The sequence below is a fragment of the Monodon monoceros genome, unplaced genomic scaffold (assembly GCF_005190385.1).
Source record: "Monodon monoceros isolate NGI ecotype Baffin Bay Population unplaced genomic scaffold, NGI_Narwhal_1 Super_Scaffold_6, whole genome shotgun sequence".
Classification (NCBI taxonomy): Eukaryota; Metazoa; Chordata; class Mammalia; order Artiodactyla; family Monodontidae; genus Monodon; species Monodon monoceros.
Window position 1 is genome coordinate 99,925,944 of NW_021703783.1, and position 14,324 is coordinate 99,940,267.

Consider the following 14,324-nt stretch of genomic DNA (forward strand, 5'->3'; position numbering starts at 1 on the left):
CTGGTCGCAGTCAGATGGATTTCCCAGGGAGCCTCTCTCTGTAGTTTCTCCCCAAACCTGCAGCAAAGGGCCAAGTCCCCCACCCAAGCTTGACAAATCACCACTTGTGTCTCGGAGAGCCACAGATGGAGTCTCAGAGCACTGATGAATTTTAAATTTTCAATATCTTTGTGTATATTGCTTTTTAAGACCAAAGAAAATAACTCCACCAGGATATCAAAGCATTTATTTTTAAATACAAGTCTCGTGTGTGAACTGGCGGAGATAACCATGAAATTGTGCCCACGCTGAGCCCTGTAACTCAGCAGCAATCAAGTGTTTTGACCACACCACAGCCGAGTTTTTTATTGAAATGATGCATTTTTAAAGTGAGCGTCTGGGTTATAAACAGCTGGTATGGGAGAGTAGAGGAGGCAACATGATGTGCCCCGAGGAGTTCCCCCCACCCACCCAGTCAGCCCAGGCCCCTCCGGGCCATCCCAGTGTCCCCCGACCCGAGGCCGATTCCCTGCAGCCCCTGCTGCCCAGCCATCCAGGGGAGCACGTCTGTCCATTCGGCATCCCCATCCTTTTACACGGAGACCAGGCGCGGCTGCGCGACAGCCTTCATGGGACCCCAGGCTGGGCCCCGCCAGCCTCACTTGGAGGGACCCTCTCAGCCACCTGGCTCTGGACACACTCAGTTCCCACAGATGCAAGCAAGTCCCCTCTTCGGCACAAACAGCGGCATAGCCTGCCCATTCTTCCCCGCTCTGCTTCTTACGCTTTATTTCGAAGATTTTCCACATCAGTACATACAGCCCTTCCTCACTCTTTGCAACAGCTGCCGAGGACTCCGCCACGCGGCGTGTCTCCGTTGATCTTGGCAATCCCCTGTGGACAGACATTTAGGTTGTTTCTAACCTTTTGCTTTTACCGAAATGCTGCCACCTGACAGAGTCATGTCACGCTGGTGAGAATATAACTGAAGGATAAATGCTCAGAGGTAGAAGCACTGGGTTAAAGGGCGTTAGTCTGAGGACTGGTGTGGATTCCTCCCCAGGGGGATCAGCTCAGCCGCTCACCCACCAGCAGCGTCTGAGAAGGCTCATCCCCCTCCCTTGGACATTTCCTGTGGTTTTGTTTTCTTTGCCAACCTGACAATTTAAAAATGGCCTCTAGGGAGCAGTTTTACTTTGCATTTCTATTACTATGAGTGAAATGAAGCATTTTTTAATATGTTTAGAATCATTTGTATTCACTTTTCTGGGAAATGAGTCCATTGTTGGCCCATTTTTTTCTATCCTTATTGGTGCTCTTTTTAAAACTGATTTGTAGGACTTTTATTTCTTAAGGAAATGAGCCCTCTTTCTGTGGTTTGAGTTGCAAATATTCTTCCGAATCGGTCTTTTGACCTTGTGAGTGATGGGATGTTTTTGACCACGCCCACACGAACTTTCTAAGTTTACATTGTTAAATACGCTGATACTTTCTTTTGTGATTTCTGGAGGCTGTGTCATATTTTAAAAGATCATCTTCACTCCATGGTAATAAATAATCACTCCACGATTTTTTCTGGAATTTTAATGATTTCATTTTGACCGATGTGAGATTTACCTGCTCTAAAGAAAACAGCTGTGGCTTTAAAAGGTAATGTTCCTATCACATAAAAAAATCTTCAGGCCTGGTAGTGTCGACAAAAAAGTTAATCAGTCGAGGGCTTCCTTGGTGGCGCAGTGGATAAGAATCCGCCTGCCAATGCAAGGGACGCAGGCTCGGTCCCTGGTCGGGGAACTAAGATCCCACATGCCGCGGGGCAACTGAGCCCGCACGCCACAACTACTGAGGTCGCGCGCCACAACAAGAGAGCCCACGTGCCACAACTGCAGAGCCCACGCAACCTGGAGCCCACGCGCTGCAACTAGAGAGAAGCCCGCGCATCACCGCGAAGAGCCCCGCGCGCCACAATGAAAAGATCCCGCCTGCCTCAGTGAAGATCCTGCGTGCCGCAACTAAGACACAATGCAGCCAAAATTAAATTAAATTAAAAGTAAATAAAGAAAAATTAGTCGGTCGATCTACAAAAGAAATGGAACATTTTATTCGAGCCAAATTTGAGGATTATAACCTGGGGAAGAGCATCTCAGAAAGCTCTGAGAACTGTTCCACCCACTAGAAGTCAAGGCACAGTTATATAAGGTTTTTGAGACAGAGGGCTGTACATCAAATGACGTATTACTGACAATTTACACAATCCCGATCTAAGCGTCATCGGGCCCTTAGGAGATCGAGAAGGAAATTTATCTTTAAGGAGTTGTCTTGTTGATGCTGGGAGAATACTGCTCTTTATGGTTGAGCAGGCATTTCTGCCAGTGGGGAAGGTGTGGTCGATGCAACATGCAGATACACAGCAAGGGGGAGAGAGGGGGCCAAAGGGCAGAAAAAAATTGTTTAAATTTTTTTTGTCTTGCCATAAAATATGAATTGCATTTCACAACAGGAAAGCTCTGTGCTTACATCAAAGGCCCAAGCTCCATCAAGCCTGTGGCTCTGCCGCTTTCCACATGGTCCAAAATGGCTGCTCCAGTTCCAGCCACCACATCCACATTCCAGCCAGCAGGAGGAAACTCCTCCCACATGGAGGACATTTCCTGGAAGTGATGCTCCCAGTTACTTCCCATTGATCTTGTCTCCTGGCCTCACCTCACTGCAAGGGAGCTCCCCTGGGGGTCCCAGGAGGGGCTGGGGTCCGAGCAAGGGTGGCAAGATCTGACCCCACAAGTCTGTGGGGTGCAGGGGTGTGTGGACAGTCCCTCCCCAGCCTGGGGTCAGCCCCTGGTTTGGGGGGAAGGGTTTGGGGGAGACCTCTGCCCCCCATCCCCCAAGAAGCCAAACCCACCTGGCCCAGGAGTGGGGAGTCTGCCCTACCCGCAGAGCACGCCTGGAAGGGGGACACCGAGAGGACACGTCTGGGGTGGGGGACCCCAGAGAGGGCTTGTTGGGGGTACGTGAGGATCCCTGTCTGCTTCGGGGAAACCCTGAGTGCCGCCCACAGAACTGGGGAGGAGGCCTCACCGCGTGGTTGGGCCCTGCCTGGGGGGACAGGGCCGGGAGCCCCGGTCACACGATGAGCACCGTCCACACTGCCTCCTTGGACACGAAACGCCCCAGCGCCGGGCTGTAGCTCTGCCCCTGCGCTGGGAGCCAGATGCCGGGCCACGCAGGCCTGCCACGTGGGCACTCCGGAGGCTTGGGCCCCACTGCTCAGACCACAAGACCCCAGTGTCCCCCAGAGTCCCCAGCCCTGCATCCTCAAGTCTGCAGGGCCAGGGCCCCAGGCAGCGGGTCACACGGGACTAACTGCAGGTCTCGAGGAGAGACCACCCGCCTCCCGGGGGGCTGGGCTCCGGCCTGAGGCACCCCAGTGCCCCTACTGGGTCCTCGCCCCCAGCTGCCCTTACAGACCCCCCTGCGCTCTGAAGCTGCCACTTCTGCCCACCTGCCCAGAGGCCCTCCAAGAAAGAAGGAAGCCACAGCCAGGAGCCCCAGGGCCCCCGGGGCTGGATCCAAGAGAGCAGTGGGACCCAGGAGGTCCTGCTAAGGACACGGGGCGCCCTCAGCCCCACCTGCCAGGCCCCTGCTCGGGGTTGGGGCCGCGGCACAGCCACGCCCTGGGTGGGGTCGGACGGCCAGTGCTGGGTCGAGTGAGCTTCTGAGACGGGGGCTCCTTGGGGCTGCCCCGGACTGGCAGGGGCCCCAGGTATGGGTGAGGAGCTCCCGAGACACTGACTTCGGTGCTGACACCACAAAGCCCCAGGGGAACGGGGACAGGCTGGACGCCCGCCCAGTGGGCCCGAGCGGCGGCAAGGGCCAGCTCCAGCGGGGCTGAGCTGAGCGCGCAGGAGGCCCCACCACGAGCCCGGACACGTCCTGGCCCTGGCGGCCAGGATGGCGGGGCTCCGTGGAAACCACAGCAGCAGGACTCAGCGCCAGCGGACGCCGCCAGCAGACGCCGCCAGCAGAGCTCAGGCCGCGGCAGCCCCTCGCGCCCTTCGGCGTGACCGTGACTTGGGACAGTGGGGGCAGAGGAGGCCACGGGTGCAGCTCCAGGCTCCGGCGTGAAGACCCCGTCCCTCCATCCCTCCCGTCCCTTCTCCGACCACAGCCGGGGGCCTCGCCCGCGGTGACGTGGCCCCAACAGGCCTTCCTCGAGGACCCCAGAACCACAGCAGAGAGAAAGCGTCCGTCAGACACGGGACAAAACTATCAAAGGAAGATGTTTTATTTTCAAGTTTCTATGGAGATGTTACAAACGATGCAGACTTAAAAGAAAAAAAAACATTTAAAAATTTTAAACTACCATTTTAAAATAAAAATATGATTAGGTAAAATAATAAATAATGACATCCCGTGACACTTTTTGAGATGAAGGTGTGTCGCGTGCCTCGGCTGCAGGGACCCTCTCGCCCCAGCCCCGGCCCGGCCGCCAGGCTGCACGCCCACCCGGCATTCTAATGATGTAGGAATGAAAGGGACACACCGTCCAAATCTTGACTTTATTTTTTAATATAAAAAATGCCATTTTGGAAACCCACCCTACCTTTTCCCCTAACATAATGCTTTACCTCTTAAAAATAAAAAATAAAGTACTAATTCTATATACATCACGTGTACCATACAAAAATGTATCCAAAGTTTCTATTGCTACCAAAGTGTTCTAAATTAAAACAAGTTACAGAAAGCCCCTCATTGTAAACAAAAGATTACAAGTTACAAAATCAAAGAACACAGCCAGAGTCATTTGTACAACAACCAACACATCCTGCTCCCGAAGCAAGTTGAATTTTTATGTGCCTGTATAAAAATGCATATCAATATACTTCTGCCAATTTCTCTCTCATTATAAAGCAAATGATACACTTTCTACAATAAATAATCCGCTGGGAGGCACACCCGTGGGAGGCTGGAGCGGACAGGCGGAGGCTGGCGAGTGGTCGAGGCTGGCGAGGCCCAGAGGAGGCGCCTGCCCAGCCCTCACGGGGGCGGCGGAGTGTTTTTGGTGATTTGCAAGTGATGCGCGCGGCATAAATTTATTCTCCACCTCTTTCCACAAAGTACCATTCAAAATAATGTCATTTTCTTTCTTAAAATACACATTTGTCATTGTAAATTTACATCCCATCTATTAAATAAGTGGTACTCTGTGTAAAGAGCCTGATTTACAAAATTATTAAACATTCAAAAGTCTTTAAAAAAAAAAAAACAGCTACAGATCAAAGGAAGCGACGCTGGCAGCGCCCTCTGGAGTGACCCGTGAGGGGCACAGAGCTGCACTCGGGGGACGCGCCCACGCCATTCACAGAGCGCCCAGGCGGGGATGATTTCGTAGAAAACTGGGAAATAAAACCTCCCCCTCCCTGGGAGAAAGAATTAAACTACACCTAAAAATCAGAATAAGTTAAGTGGTGAATATACAGTATGTACAGCATATCGACACTATGGACAAGGCCACAGCCGCGTCAGTCTATGTCGCTGAGGTCACTGGCCGGCTCCCCGTGCACGCGGCTCAGGTGGTTCATGGCGCGGTCGAAGGCGATCCTCACCGCCTTCCGGATGCTGGAGTTCCTCCCCTCCATCATCTTCAACTTGTCTATCGTCTCGTCAATGCCAAGGGGAACCATCTTGGACTTCGGGAGCCACTGCCTTTGAAGGAAGAGAATGCACTGTGAGGCTGCGCCAGTGTCAACCTGCCCCTCGGCCACCGCACACACACCCAGCCTCCACGCCGTCGGGCACTTCAGGCCAAGTGGCATCTCGGAAAGCGCCCGAGCATGGAAATCAGTGGTCACCTCCTCTACTCAGCGTCACTTCCCGGGGGGCCGCTGCAGCCCTCGGCCGTCCACGCCATACCTGAGTGGCCACCAAGGGGCACGCACACGCGCCAACGGGCACAGACACACGCACGACACGTGCACTCACACGGCAAGGAGTGGAGGGCAGGGCCACGGGTCCAGAAGACCCACTGAGCCACAGGGAACACAGCAGGGGGGTTGCCCGGGTCAGGGGGCAGCAAGACACACAAGCCCAATGGAGCCGCACGGGACACTGCGGCCGGCTCCCCACCGAGCAGCCTCGGGCACAGAAAGGGCCACAGTGCAGAGGACAGACGAGCCTGGCGCCAGAAGGGCGGGGGGGCAGTTCCCGTGAGCACTCAGGTCAGGGTCTGGACCGCGGCCCGTCGGGGGCCAAGGCAGGGGCATCCGCTGGCAGAGCACAGGGGTCTGGGAGCCCGTGCGAGGCCCGTCGGGACCACACAGACCCACCCAGGGCCCGGCGGGCACTCACCAGCTTCTCTTGTTGTCGAAGAACAGGACGAGGAAGAGCTTTTCGTCCGCCTTGGTCTGCATGTGCTCGCCGACCTTCAGCACGTCCAGCGGCGGCGCCGGGATGGTGACCCCGTTGTGGTGGCCAGGCACACGCGGCATCTTGGGGTCGATGATCTGCCAAGGGAGGACACGGGGTCGCGGTGGAGCCCTCGCACCCCGTGCCCTGGAGCAGGCCAGGGCCCGACGAGAGGGGGGTCTCAAGGAACTCCGCCCACACCCCGACACCCCCGTGTGCGTCTCCCGGCAAGTGGTCACAGGACGCCTGTCCCCAGGGCCCGGGGACACGGCCACATGGCTCACCAGGGCCGGGTACGAGGGGTAGCCGCTGCACTTGGCCCACACGACCTTCAGGGGCTCGAGGACGGAGGCCGCGGCGTCAGTTGAAATCCACATGCTGTTCTGACCAACTTCTGAGGAGAAGAGGGAGAGAAAGGAGTCAGAAGGGCAGGGCCCCCGGGACCCAACACGCTGCACAGCTGAGGCCGCCCCAGGGTGGCAAGACGGGTCTTGGGGGTGCGACCGCCCCGACCTGAGGGCGCGAGAGCCCGGGGGAGGCAGAAGGCCGGCCCAGCGCCCACAGTGGTGCTTAGGGCCTCCGCACCCGCCCTCAAGCCGCGACACCGAGTCGCCCTGCACCCCACCCCACCCCCAGCTCTAAGGCCTCCGGCCCCCAGGTCCCCAGCATCTCCCACTCCGCGCACAAGGCGGTGGCGGGCGTGGACGCACCGGCCGCGATCCGGGCTGCCTTGGCGTAGTTCCCGTTCTCGATGCAGGAGATCAGCGCGCTGCGGTCCTCCAGCGTGTGCCTGCGGACCAGGGCGGGCTTGCCCCGGCCGCACGGGGGCGCGCTAAAGCTTCAGGAGGGAAAGAGGGGCCCATCAGAGCCCGGCCGCGGGCCCTGCACGAGGGAGGCGGGGAGGGGTCAGGAGGGAAGGGAGACGGCAGGGCCGTGCTGGCCACCTTTTTTTTTTGGGCCCCACTGTGTGGGATCTTAATTCCCCGACCAGGGATCAATCCCGGGCCCGGGAGTGAGAGTCCTAACCACTGGACCACCAGGGAATTCCCAGCCACCAACTTGGTAAAGGCAAGACTCAGCAGGAAAACACCAAGTATAGACGTAACTCAAGTTAGACTTCTATGGGGTTTGCCTTCCCACTTCTGGTGAAATTCTACAAAGCAGATCACTGCGGAAGAGACACTGCCCCCGAGGGAGGGAGGGAGGGAGGGAGGGAGGGTGGGCGGGCAGCTCGGGGCGGGGCCCACCTGGAGTCGCAGAGCGGGCTGCTGCTGGAGGAGACGCTGGACTCGGAGGCGCAGCGGCGGCGGGGCGCGGCCGTTCTCCCCGGGGCGCCGCCCAGCTCCTGCTCGCCCCTCGCGGCCCCAAAGCCATTGGTGAGCCCTGCAACACAGGTGCACGCGGCCCTGAGCTCAGCTCCCCGCGGCAGGTGCCCGCACCACCACCCTCTCTAAACCGGGGACAACGCCAGACAATCGCGCCCTGCCCACCCCAGCACCCAGCACGCTCAGAACACGGGGACAGGGGCACAGGGGGCACCGAACGGAGATGACAAGCCACGGCGAAGTCAGGGCACACTGGTCTCCAGAAGGTGCTCTTAAAAACAAGCCCCACAAAGGCAAGGAGGGCCTCCCGCGACTCCTTCCTGAACGGTCAACGCCCGCCGACAGAGGCCCCAAGTCTGGGGAGGGGGGGGCGCCCGGGGGGTGGGGGGAGGGGAGCCACGGGCTTCTGGGGGATCAGCACGTCCATGTCTAAGGAAAACCTTCTTTCAAAACAAAGCACTAGCAGGACCCCCCAAAAACGCTCACGACCTCCTGAAATCCAAGATAAGCGTCTCGCTCACGTGGGCGCCCTGTGTCCAGACGCCACCGAGACCAGCAGCACCAAGGCACACGGGTGAGGACGCGCCACCAGGGGGCCAGAACCCCCAAGCAGCCCAACAAGCCAACAGCTTCACCTTAGCACCTGCGAAGTGTTTTAATCGAGGCAAATCTCAAAGCCAAACCACACATCCTGCCCCCGAAAAGTCTGACGCCAGCAGGAGGCAGGAAGGACACCCCAGGTCAGAAGGGGCCGCGAGCTGCCGCCTGTGTCCAGCGCTGCCAGGCCCAGCCCGGCCCCTCTGGGTGCGGCGGCTGCAGGGAAGGCGTGTTTTTTCCCCAGAAAAGAATCCCACTCCTCGTGCTTCAAAATTTTTTAAATCCATTTTTTCAAAAAATGTTTGAAGTAGTTAAGCCAGATTACAGGGGTTCTCATCTGCTCCACGTTACTTTCCTGTGAACAAAGGGAGGTGAGCAAACCTAGACAGACAGCCGCTGGCAAATACAAATGCAGGAACCGAGCGCGCTCTGCTGCGCCCGAGGAGAATGAAGCCCCCGACTCTCCCTAAGCGAGCCAGTCAGACGTCCTGCTCCATCTCCGTCAGACTTGACACCACTGGCTACAGGAGAAGCTCAGCGTTTCCGTTTCAACCCTAACTCACATTTATAAGTAGTACCTGCAGGCAGTGACGGGTGCTGCACTCATTTTCGGAACTCGGACCAAACCACCTCAGGAAGGCAGGCCCATGAAACAGAGCGGCTGAACCACGGCCGCTTCTGGTGGTCCCAGCGCGTGGGGCCCAGGTCCACCAGGAGGGGCCGCGCTCACGCAGGCGCAAGCCCAACACCAGCGCTGCTACAAGATCCCACCTGTACCCCCCGGGGAGGGCCCAGGACAGCACCCGACACTGGGCCAGGTCCAGACGCACCGTGTGGCGACAGCCCAGGGGTCAAGGTCACGCAGCCACCAAGCTGCTCCAAGCACAGCCAGCGTGGACAGCCTCCCCCTGCGCCCAACCTCCCGCCGGCAAAGCAGGCTGCCCATCCGCCTGTCCTGGCAGAGCAGGAAGAGGGACCCTAGAAGGTGACGGGGAGTCTCACCACCTGTGACAGGTACCCGGCGCCTGGGAAGAGCTGGGGCGAGCAGTGCATGGGGCCTGCCATCCGCAACCCCCCCCATCCCAAGGCAGGAGGCGGCAGCCAGGAAGGGCAAGAGGAAGGGCAGGGCGCCCGTCACAGGACACGCATGGTGAAGGTCAGACGAAGAACAGGCCTCCTGACTGCGGAGAAAGGAGAGGGGAGAGCGGCCCCGGCTCCAGGGCACCGAGCAAGCCTGCACTCATGTCGTCCCCGGGAGGCGGCACAGACATCACCCACATGGCACGCATAGTGACAAGTGACACCAGGGGAGAAGACCCAGAAGTGGGGAGTCCTCAGCTGGGAAACAAGAGGACACACGCCCCCAGGGTGACCAGCTAGTCACGTATGGTTTTCCCCGTGTCATGCACTGAGCAGCAGACAAGCCCAAGGGCACGAGGCCGCGTGGCCAGAGCAGGGCCAGCCTCCGCAAGCCACCCCACACCACCCAGAGACCTGCAGGGACCTGAAATGCCACTCAGTAAGGCAGGGTCACAGGTCTGCACAGAAGTGGGCCCAGAACCACAGGCAGACACAGGTGCCCCCGCAGTGCCTCCGAGAGCCAGGTTAGCGCCCGGTGAAAAGTGCCTTCAGGGACCGGCCAACGCCCCCTAGACATGAGCTGCACCCCCAGAGCCCCTGGGGATCAGGGCTGACGCCTCGGGCGATAGAAGAGGCACCCCGGAGTCTAAACTCCCTTCTCTGCCCCAAAGGAGGACATGCCGAGCGGGGAGCCCCGGCCCAGCTGCAGCTCAAGGCCGTCCAGGCGCCCCCAGGCCTCCCGAAACGCGGGTCGTTAGTGGCTGCAGCGACCTCCATCCTGAACGCCTCGCACCTGCCGGGTGGCAAGAAGCCTCCAGGTGCTCCCACAGGTGTGCCGGGCACCCAAGGTCCACCCCGCCACGCCCTCGCCGGGCAGTGAAGACCTCCTGGACGGCAGCCCAGCAAGAGGCACAGCGACAGGAGCGGCTGCGCCCCCTGCCACCACACGGTGTGGACGCAAGGGATCCCCTCACACGACACAGTGCCAGGGCCAGTGGGCACAGGGACTGCAGCCAGCCTGTCGGAGCAGGGGGCATGCCTGTTATTTTGGCTCCAAGATTTTATTTTTACTGTTGGCAACAGAATTGCATTTTTTATGCGTTTTTCCACTTTGCAATAAAAACACAGAAGCACATCAAGTAAGATCCCAACACCCTGCTTTTGCCCAGACCGGCTCCAAGAAGACGCAGCAGCGTGCAAGGCTCGCCAGGACGCCCAGCATGGGACGCCCCCAGGCCCGCAGCCAAGACATCCGCTCGTGGCGACCAGAAACAGAACTGTGCCTCCCCGAGAGCCCCGGGACGAGCGGGAGAAGGAGCCAGAGGAGAGACAAGCGAGGGCGGGCGGGCCCGGCGGGAGCCAGGAGGTGCTAACAGCAGACAGCGAGGGGAGACGGGGCTGATGCCACGTGGTCCGGCACCGTGTGTGGCCTGCACAGTCCTTCCCGAGCCCAGCGCCCAACCCAGAGCCCCTGGTCATCTCAGACCGGTCCTGTGCCGGCCGAGGGCGGGTCAGAAGCTCTATCCACGCGAGTCATCTGTGGACGCAGCACGCTCTCCAGGCACCTCGGCCCAAGGCTTCCTTCTGCATCGTCACCCTATCCACAGGGAGGCCGAGCGACATCCCAGCCAGGTCCCAGACAGCTGGAGGGCGGGCACCGGCCCCGGCACCTGCGGGCGTCTGGCTGACTTACAGAGAGGCGGGGGGGGGGGGCACGGCTCCTCCGAGGGCTGCTGTTTGTGTTTGGAGGGTGGCTGAACGGATGCTTCTAATGTCATCCACAAGAACTGGGTGAAACGCAAGGGTGCAGGAATCCTTCTGCGTTCCAAAATGACCGCGTAGCAGAACTCCAGTCCAAGATAAGAGAAAATAATTAGGATTCAAAAAGTGAACTACCCAGCGTGTTAGTAAGTAGCTAAAACGAGAACCTGAAAGCCAGCGAAAAAGCCGTTCAGTCGGAGCGCAGGCCCCGCAGAGCAGCCTCCTGCCCGAGCAGCCTGCAGACACGGCGACAGACGCAAGCGCACACGACCCGCCACACGCACGACGGGAGCCGCGTGCAGGCATCTCAGGCGAGGAGACGGGCAGCACGGTGTCCTGGCCTGGGGCCCACGAGCCAGCGGTCACAGAAGGAAGGCGGGAAACCACGCAGGGCCTGGCGGCACGGCTCCAGGAGCAGCAGCCAGCGTGCCGACGCCGCCCGCGGGCGCTTCCGAGGAGAGGCCTGAGTGCCCGGAAGGAACAAGGCGGGGTTCACCCTAACCTGGAGGCCTTGCAGCACACTGTGGACACCCGCGGGCTCCCTACGAGGCAGAGCACGCAGACGGACCCTTGGAAAACAGAAGGTTCGGAATACCCCAAGTCCCGAGACTGCAGAGACTGCCGCTCGGGGCAAGGGACCCGGCCGCGGAGCCCACGAGACGCCCGGGCGACGGGCCAGCCGAGGGTCGAGCTGACCCTGAGGACTCACCGCACACCACTGCAGGCACCGCCGTTCTGGAATGGGAAGCAAAGGGCTCCGTCTGAGCCAGGCCGTAGGGGTCGACACCTCGGACGCACCCCGGCCCTCATGCAAAGCCTGCGGGAAACCCCCGGCCTCAACCATGACCACTGAACACCTGCAAGATCCTCGGCTCAGCCGCGGAAACCGGAAGGAGCGGACGTGATTTTCTACACACGGAAACCGGAAGGAGCGGACGTGATTTTCTACACACGGAAACCGGAAGGAGCGGACGTGATTTCCTACACACGGAAACCGGAAGGAGCGGACGTGATTTTCTACACACGGAAACCGGAAGGAGCGGACGTGATTTTCTACAAGGGACCTTTGGTGAGGGAGTCCAAGAGGGCCCCGAAAGCCCGGCGGTTGAAGGCCCACGGCGGGGGGGGGGGCAACGGTTCCAGAAGAACGGCCGGGCGGCGAGGGCCACGTCGGGGCCTGGCAGCCCACCCCCCCGGACACCAGCTTCGCCAGGGACCCCTGACCGCAGTGCCCTGCGCACGCTGCACCAGAACACAACGCCCTGACTCGCCTCCCGGTGCAGATGCCGGGACCCTCCAGTGCGCTTGAAAACCAAGCTGAGGCTCTTTCGCTAAATTCGGCCGAGAAAGGCCCCAGGCTAGTTAAGGAGCCCCGAGCACTGACACAGGCTCCACTGTATCTGTACCCTGGACACACTCAAGCAGCTGGCAGCACTCAGAAATAAAGTTTTAACAAATTATCAAAAAACACCAACTTGATATTGATCCATCGAACTAAAAGCACAAAATGTAACGTTTCAATAACCCTAATCACGTGTGCAAAAGTTTACTGTGGAAGGACAGCCAGCCAGGCGACACACCTCCCCGCACGCCGGGCTGCAGCCGCCCGCCCCTCCAGGGTGGACGCCCGGGACCGAGGCACCCAGCCGGCCCCACGAACCCGTGGCTCAAACTGAGTCAAGCGCCGGAGGAGGAGACGCACTTCTCTGTCTGGATGCGGCAGACAGAGCAGCAGCAGACACGAGCCGGCTCTGGTCCACGTCCGGGACCAAAGGGAGCTCAGACCGCCCCCAGGAGACAGCCCCGCGGGCCCGCCGCCGTGGAGGGGCGCGGATGGCAACCGGCTAGGCGACCAGCACAGACACCCCTCGCCTCCCGGCGGGAAGGCTGGAAACTGGCTCTGAAAGAGCAGGAAGGTGCCTCCTGCAAACAAAGCTGGAGGGAAATTCCTGACGGAGCGCCAGCACAGGGATGTCTGGGTGAGTTAATTAGACGAGCTTAAGCCATAAAAGCTTAGTAGTAAATGAGAAACTTTCAAGTGTTATCTCAGCAGGAGATAACCCATCGTGGGGTGTACCAACCAAGCCACACAGGACAGCGAGAAAATGTCAAAGTACGCTTTAAGCAAGTGGGTGACACACCGCATTTAGCCCAGACCCTGTGGGCCTCAGAAGGGAGGCCTGCGGGACGCCCGCTGTCACCTGCTGCACCTGGACCCGCCCACACGGACAGCACAGCCAAGCACCAGCCACGCTCGGAAGCCGGCCTGGGTCCAGACTCTCCAAGGGGAGGGACGAGCAGGGCCCCCAGCCCCCAGGCCCCCCAAGGTGGTGCCACCTCAGACTTATGATTCAGGGCTTCTCAAAGAAAAACACCATCTGTCTTCTTACGTGGACAACAAAGTGCAAAACACCGAAGCTGCTGGCACACCCCACCCCCCCACCCCCGCCCCCCACTCCCACCCCGCCCCGAGACAGAACGCGGCCGGCGCGGCATTTACCTGTGTCCAGGCGCTTTCCCGGGGACCCCTCCTCCACCTCGGAGTCGCCGCAGGTGCTTCGCGACCTTTTTCTTGGCTGCAGAAGAGTCTCCAACCTCGGAAGGACTACAGACAAAAAGGTTTTGGTCCCTAGCTGAGGAGAAGTTGGCTGGGTCTCAGTGTTCTTGGCAGACTTTGGGGGGCTTACACTTTTCGATTTGCAGAAGAGGACAGAAGTGCGTCTGTTTACATCGCTTGATGGCTCCGCCACCGCGGAGGCCGCCGCCGGCGCATCGCCACTACTGGCGAGGGTGGGCTCTGGAGGGTGTCCGATTACCAGTGCGCTCTGAGTGCAAGTGCTATGTGATTCATTACCAAATGTGACTCTTTTGAATAGTTTACTCTGCTCTGGGTTGAGTTCTACTGGTTTGAGGGTTGGTGGTTCTGAATTAGTCTCCGAGTTTGAAGGAAGAGGTAATGCATCTGATGGTTCAAGTTTAGGGGGAGATTTATCTCCTGAAAAAATTATAAATAAAGTGATTTTTGAAAACTGATAATTATAAAATCTATTATAAAACTTACTATAAATGTGAATCCACCAAAATACTAATTCAATTAAGGAAACACAGCATCACACATAACTGTCTGCAAGCAGCCGCGGGTTACCCTGTGTGCGCTTCCCTAACACCGAGGCCGCGGCG

The 14,324-nt window shown here is 59.0% G+C and overlaps 1 protein-coding gene across 6 annotated transcripts in view; it reads right to left on the reverse strand.

The window, feature by feature from the left end:
• Nucleotides 1-4,266: 4,266 nt before the first annotated feature.
• The window catches only part of BRD1 (bromodomain containing 1), a 32,221-nt gene continuing 22,163 nt past the window's right edge, over nucleotides 4,267-14,324 (reverse strand). Inside the window, exons 7-13 of one of the 6 annotated variants that reach the window (XR_003791152.1) lie at nucleotides 13,832-14,139; nucleotides 13,645-13,749; nucleotides 7,629-7,764; nucleotides 7,092-7,219; nucleotides 6,666-6,775; nucleotides 6,325-6,479; nucleotides 4,267-5,682 (exon numbers count right to left, since the gene is read on the reverse strand). Coding sequence is in view for 4 of the 6 variants with exons in the window: in XM_029205734.1 (XP_029061567.1) it covers nucleotides 5,499-5,682; nucleotides 6,325-6,479; nucleotides 6,666-6,775; nucleotides 7,092-7,219; nucleotides 7,629-7,764; nucleotides 13,645-14,139 (1,208 nt within the window). In the remaining 2 variants the exon portion in view is untranslated. Of the gene's footprint in view, nucleotides 5,683-6,324; nucleotides 6,480-6,665; nucleotides 6,776-7,091; nucleotides 7,264-7,628; nucleotides 7,765-13,644; nucleotides 14,140-14,324 lie in introns of those variants that run through there. The other 5 variants (XM_029205736.1, XM_029205734.1, XM_029205737.1 and 2 more) reach the window with 5 other exon arrangements.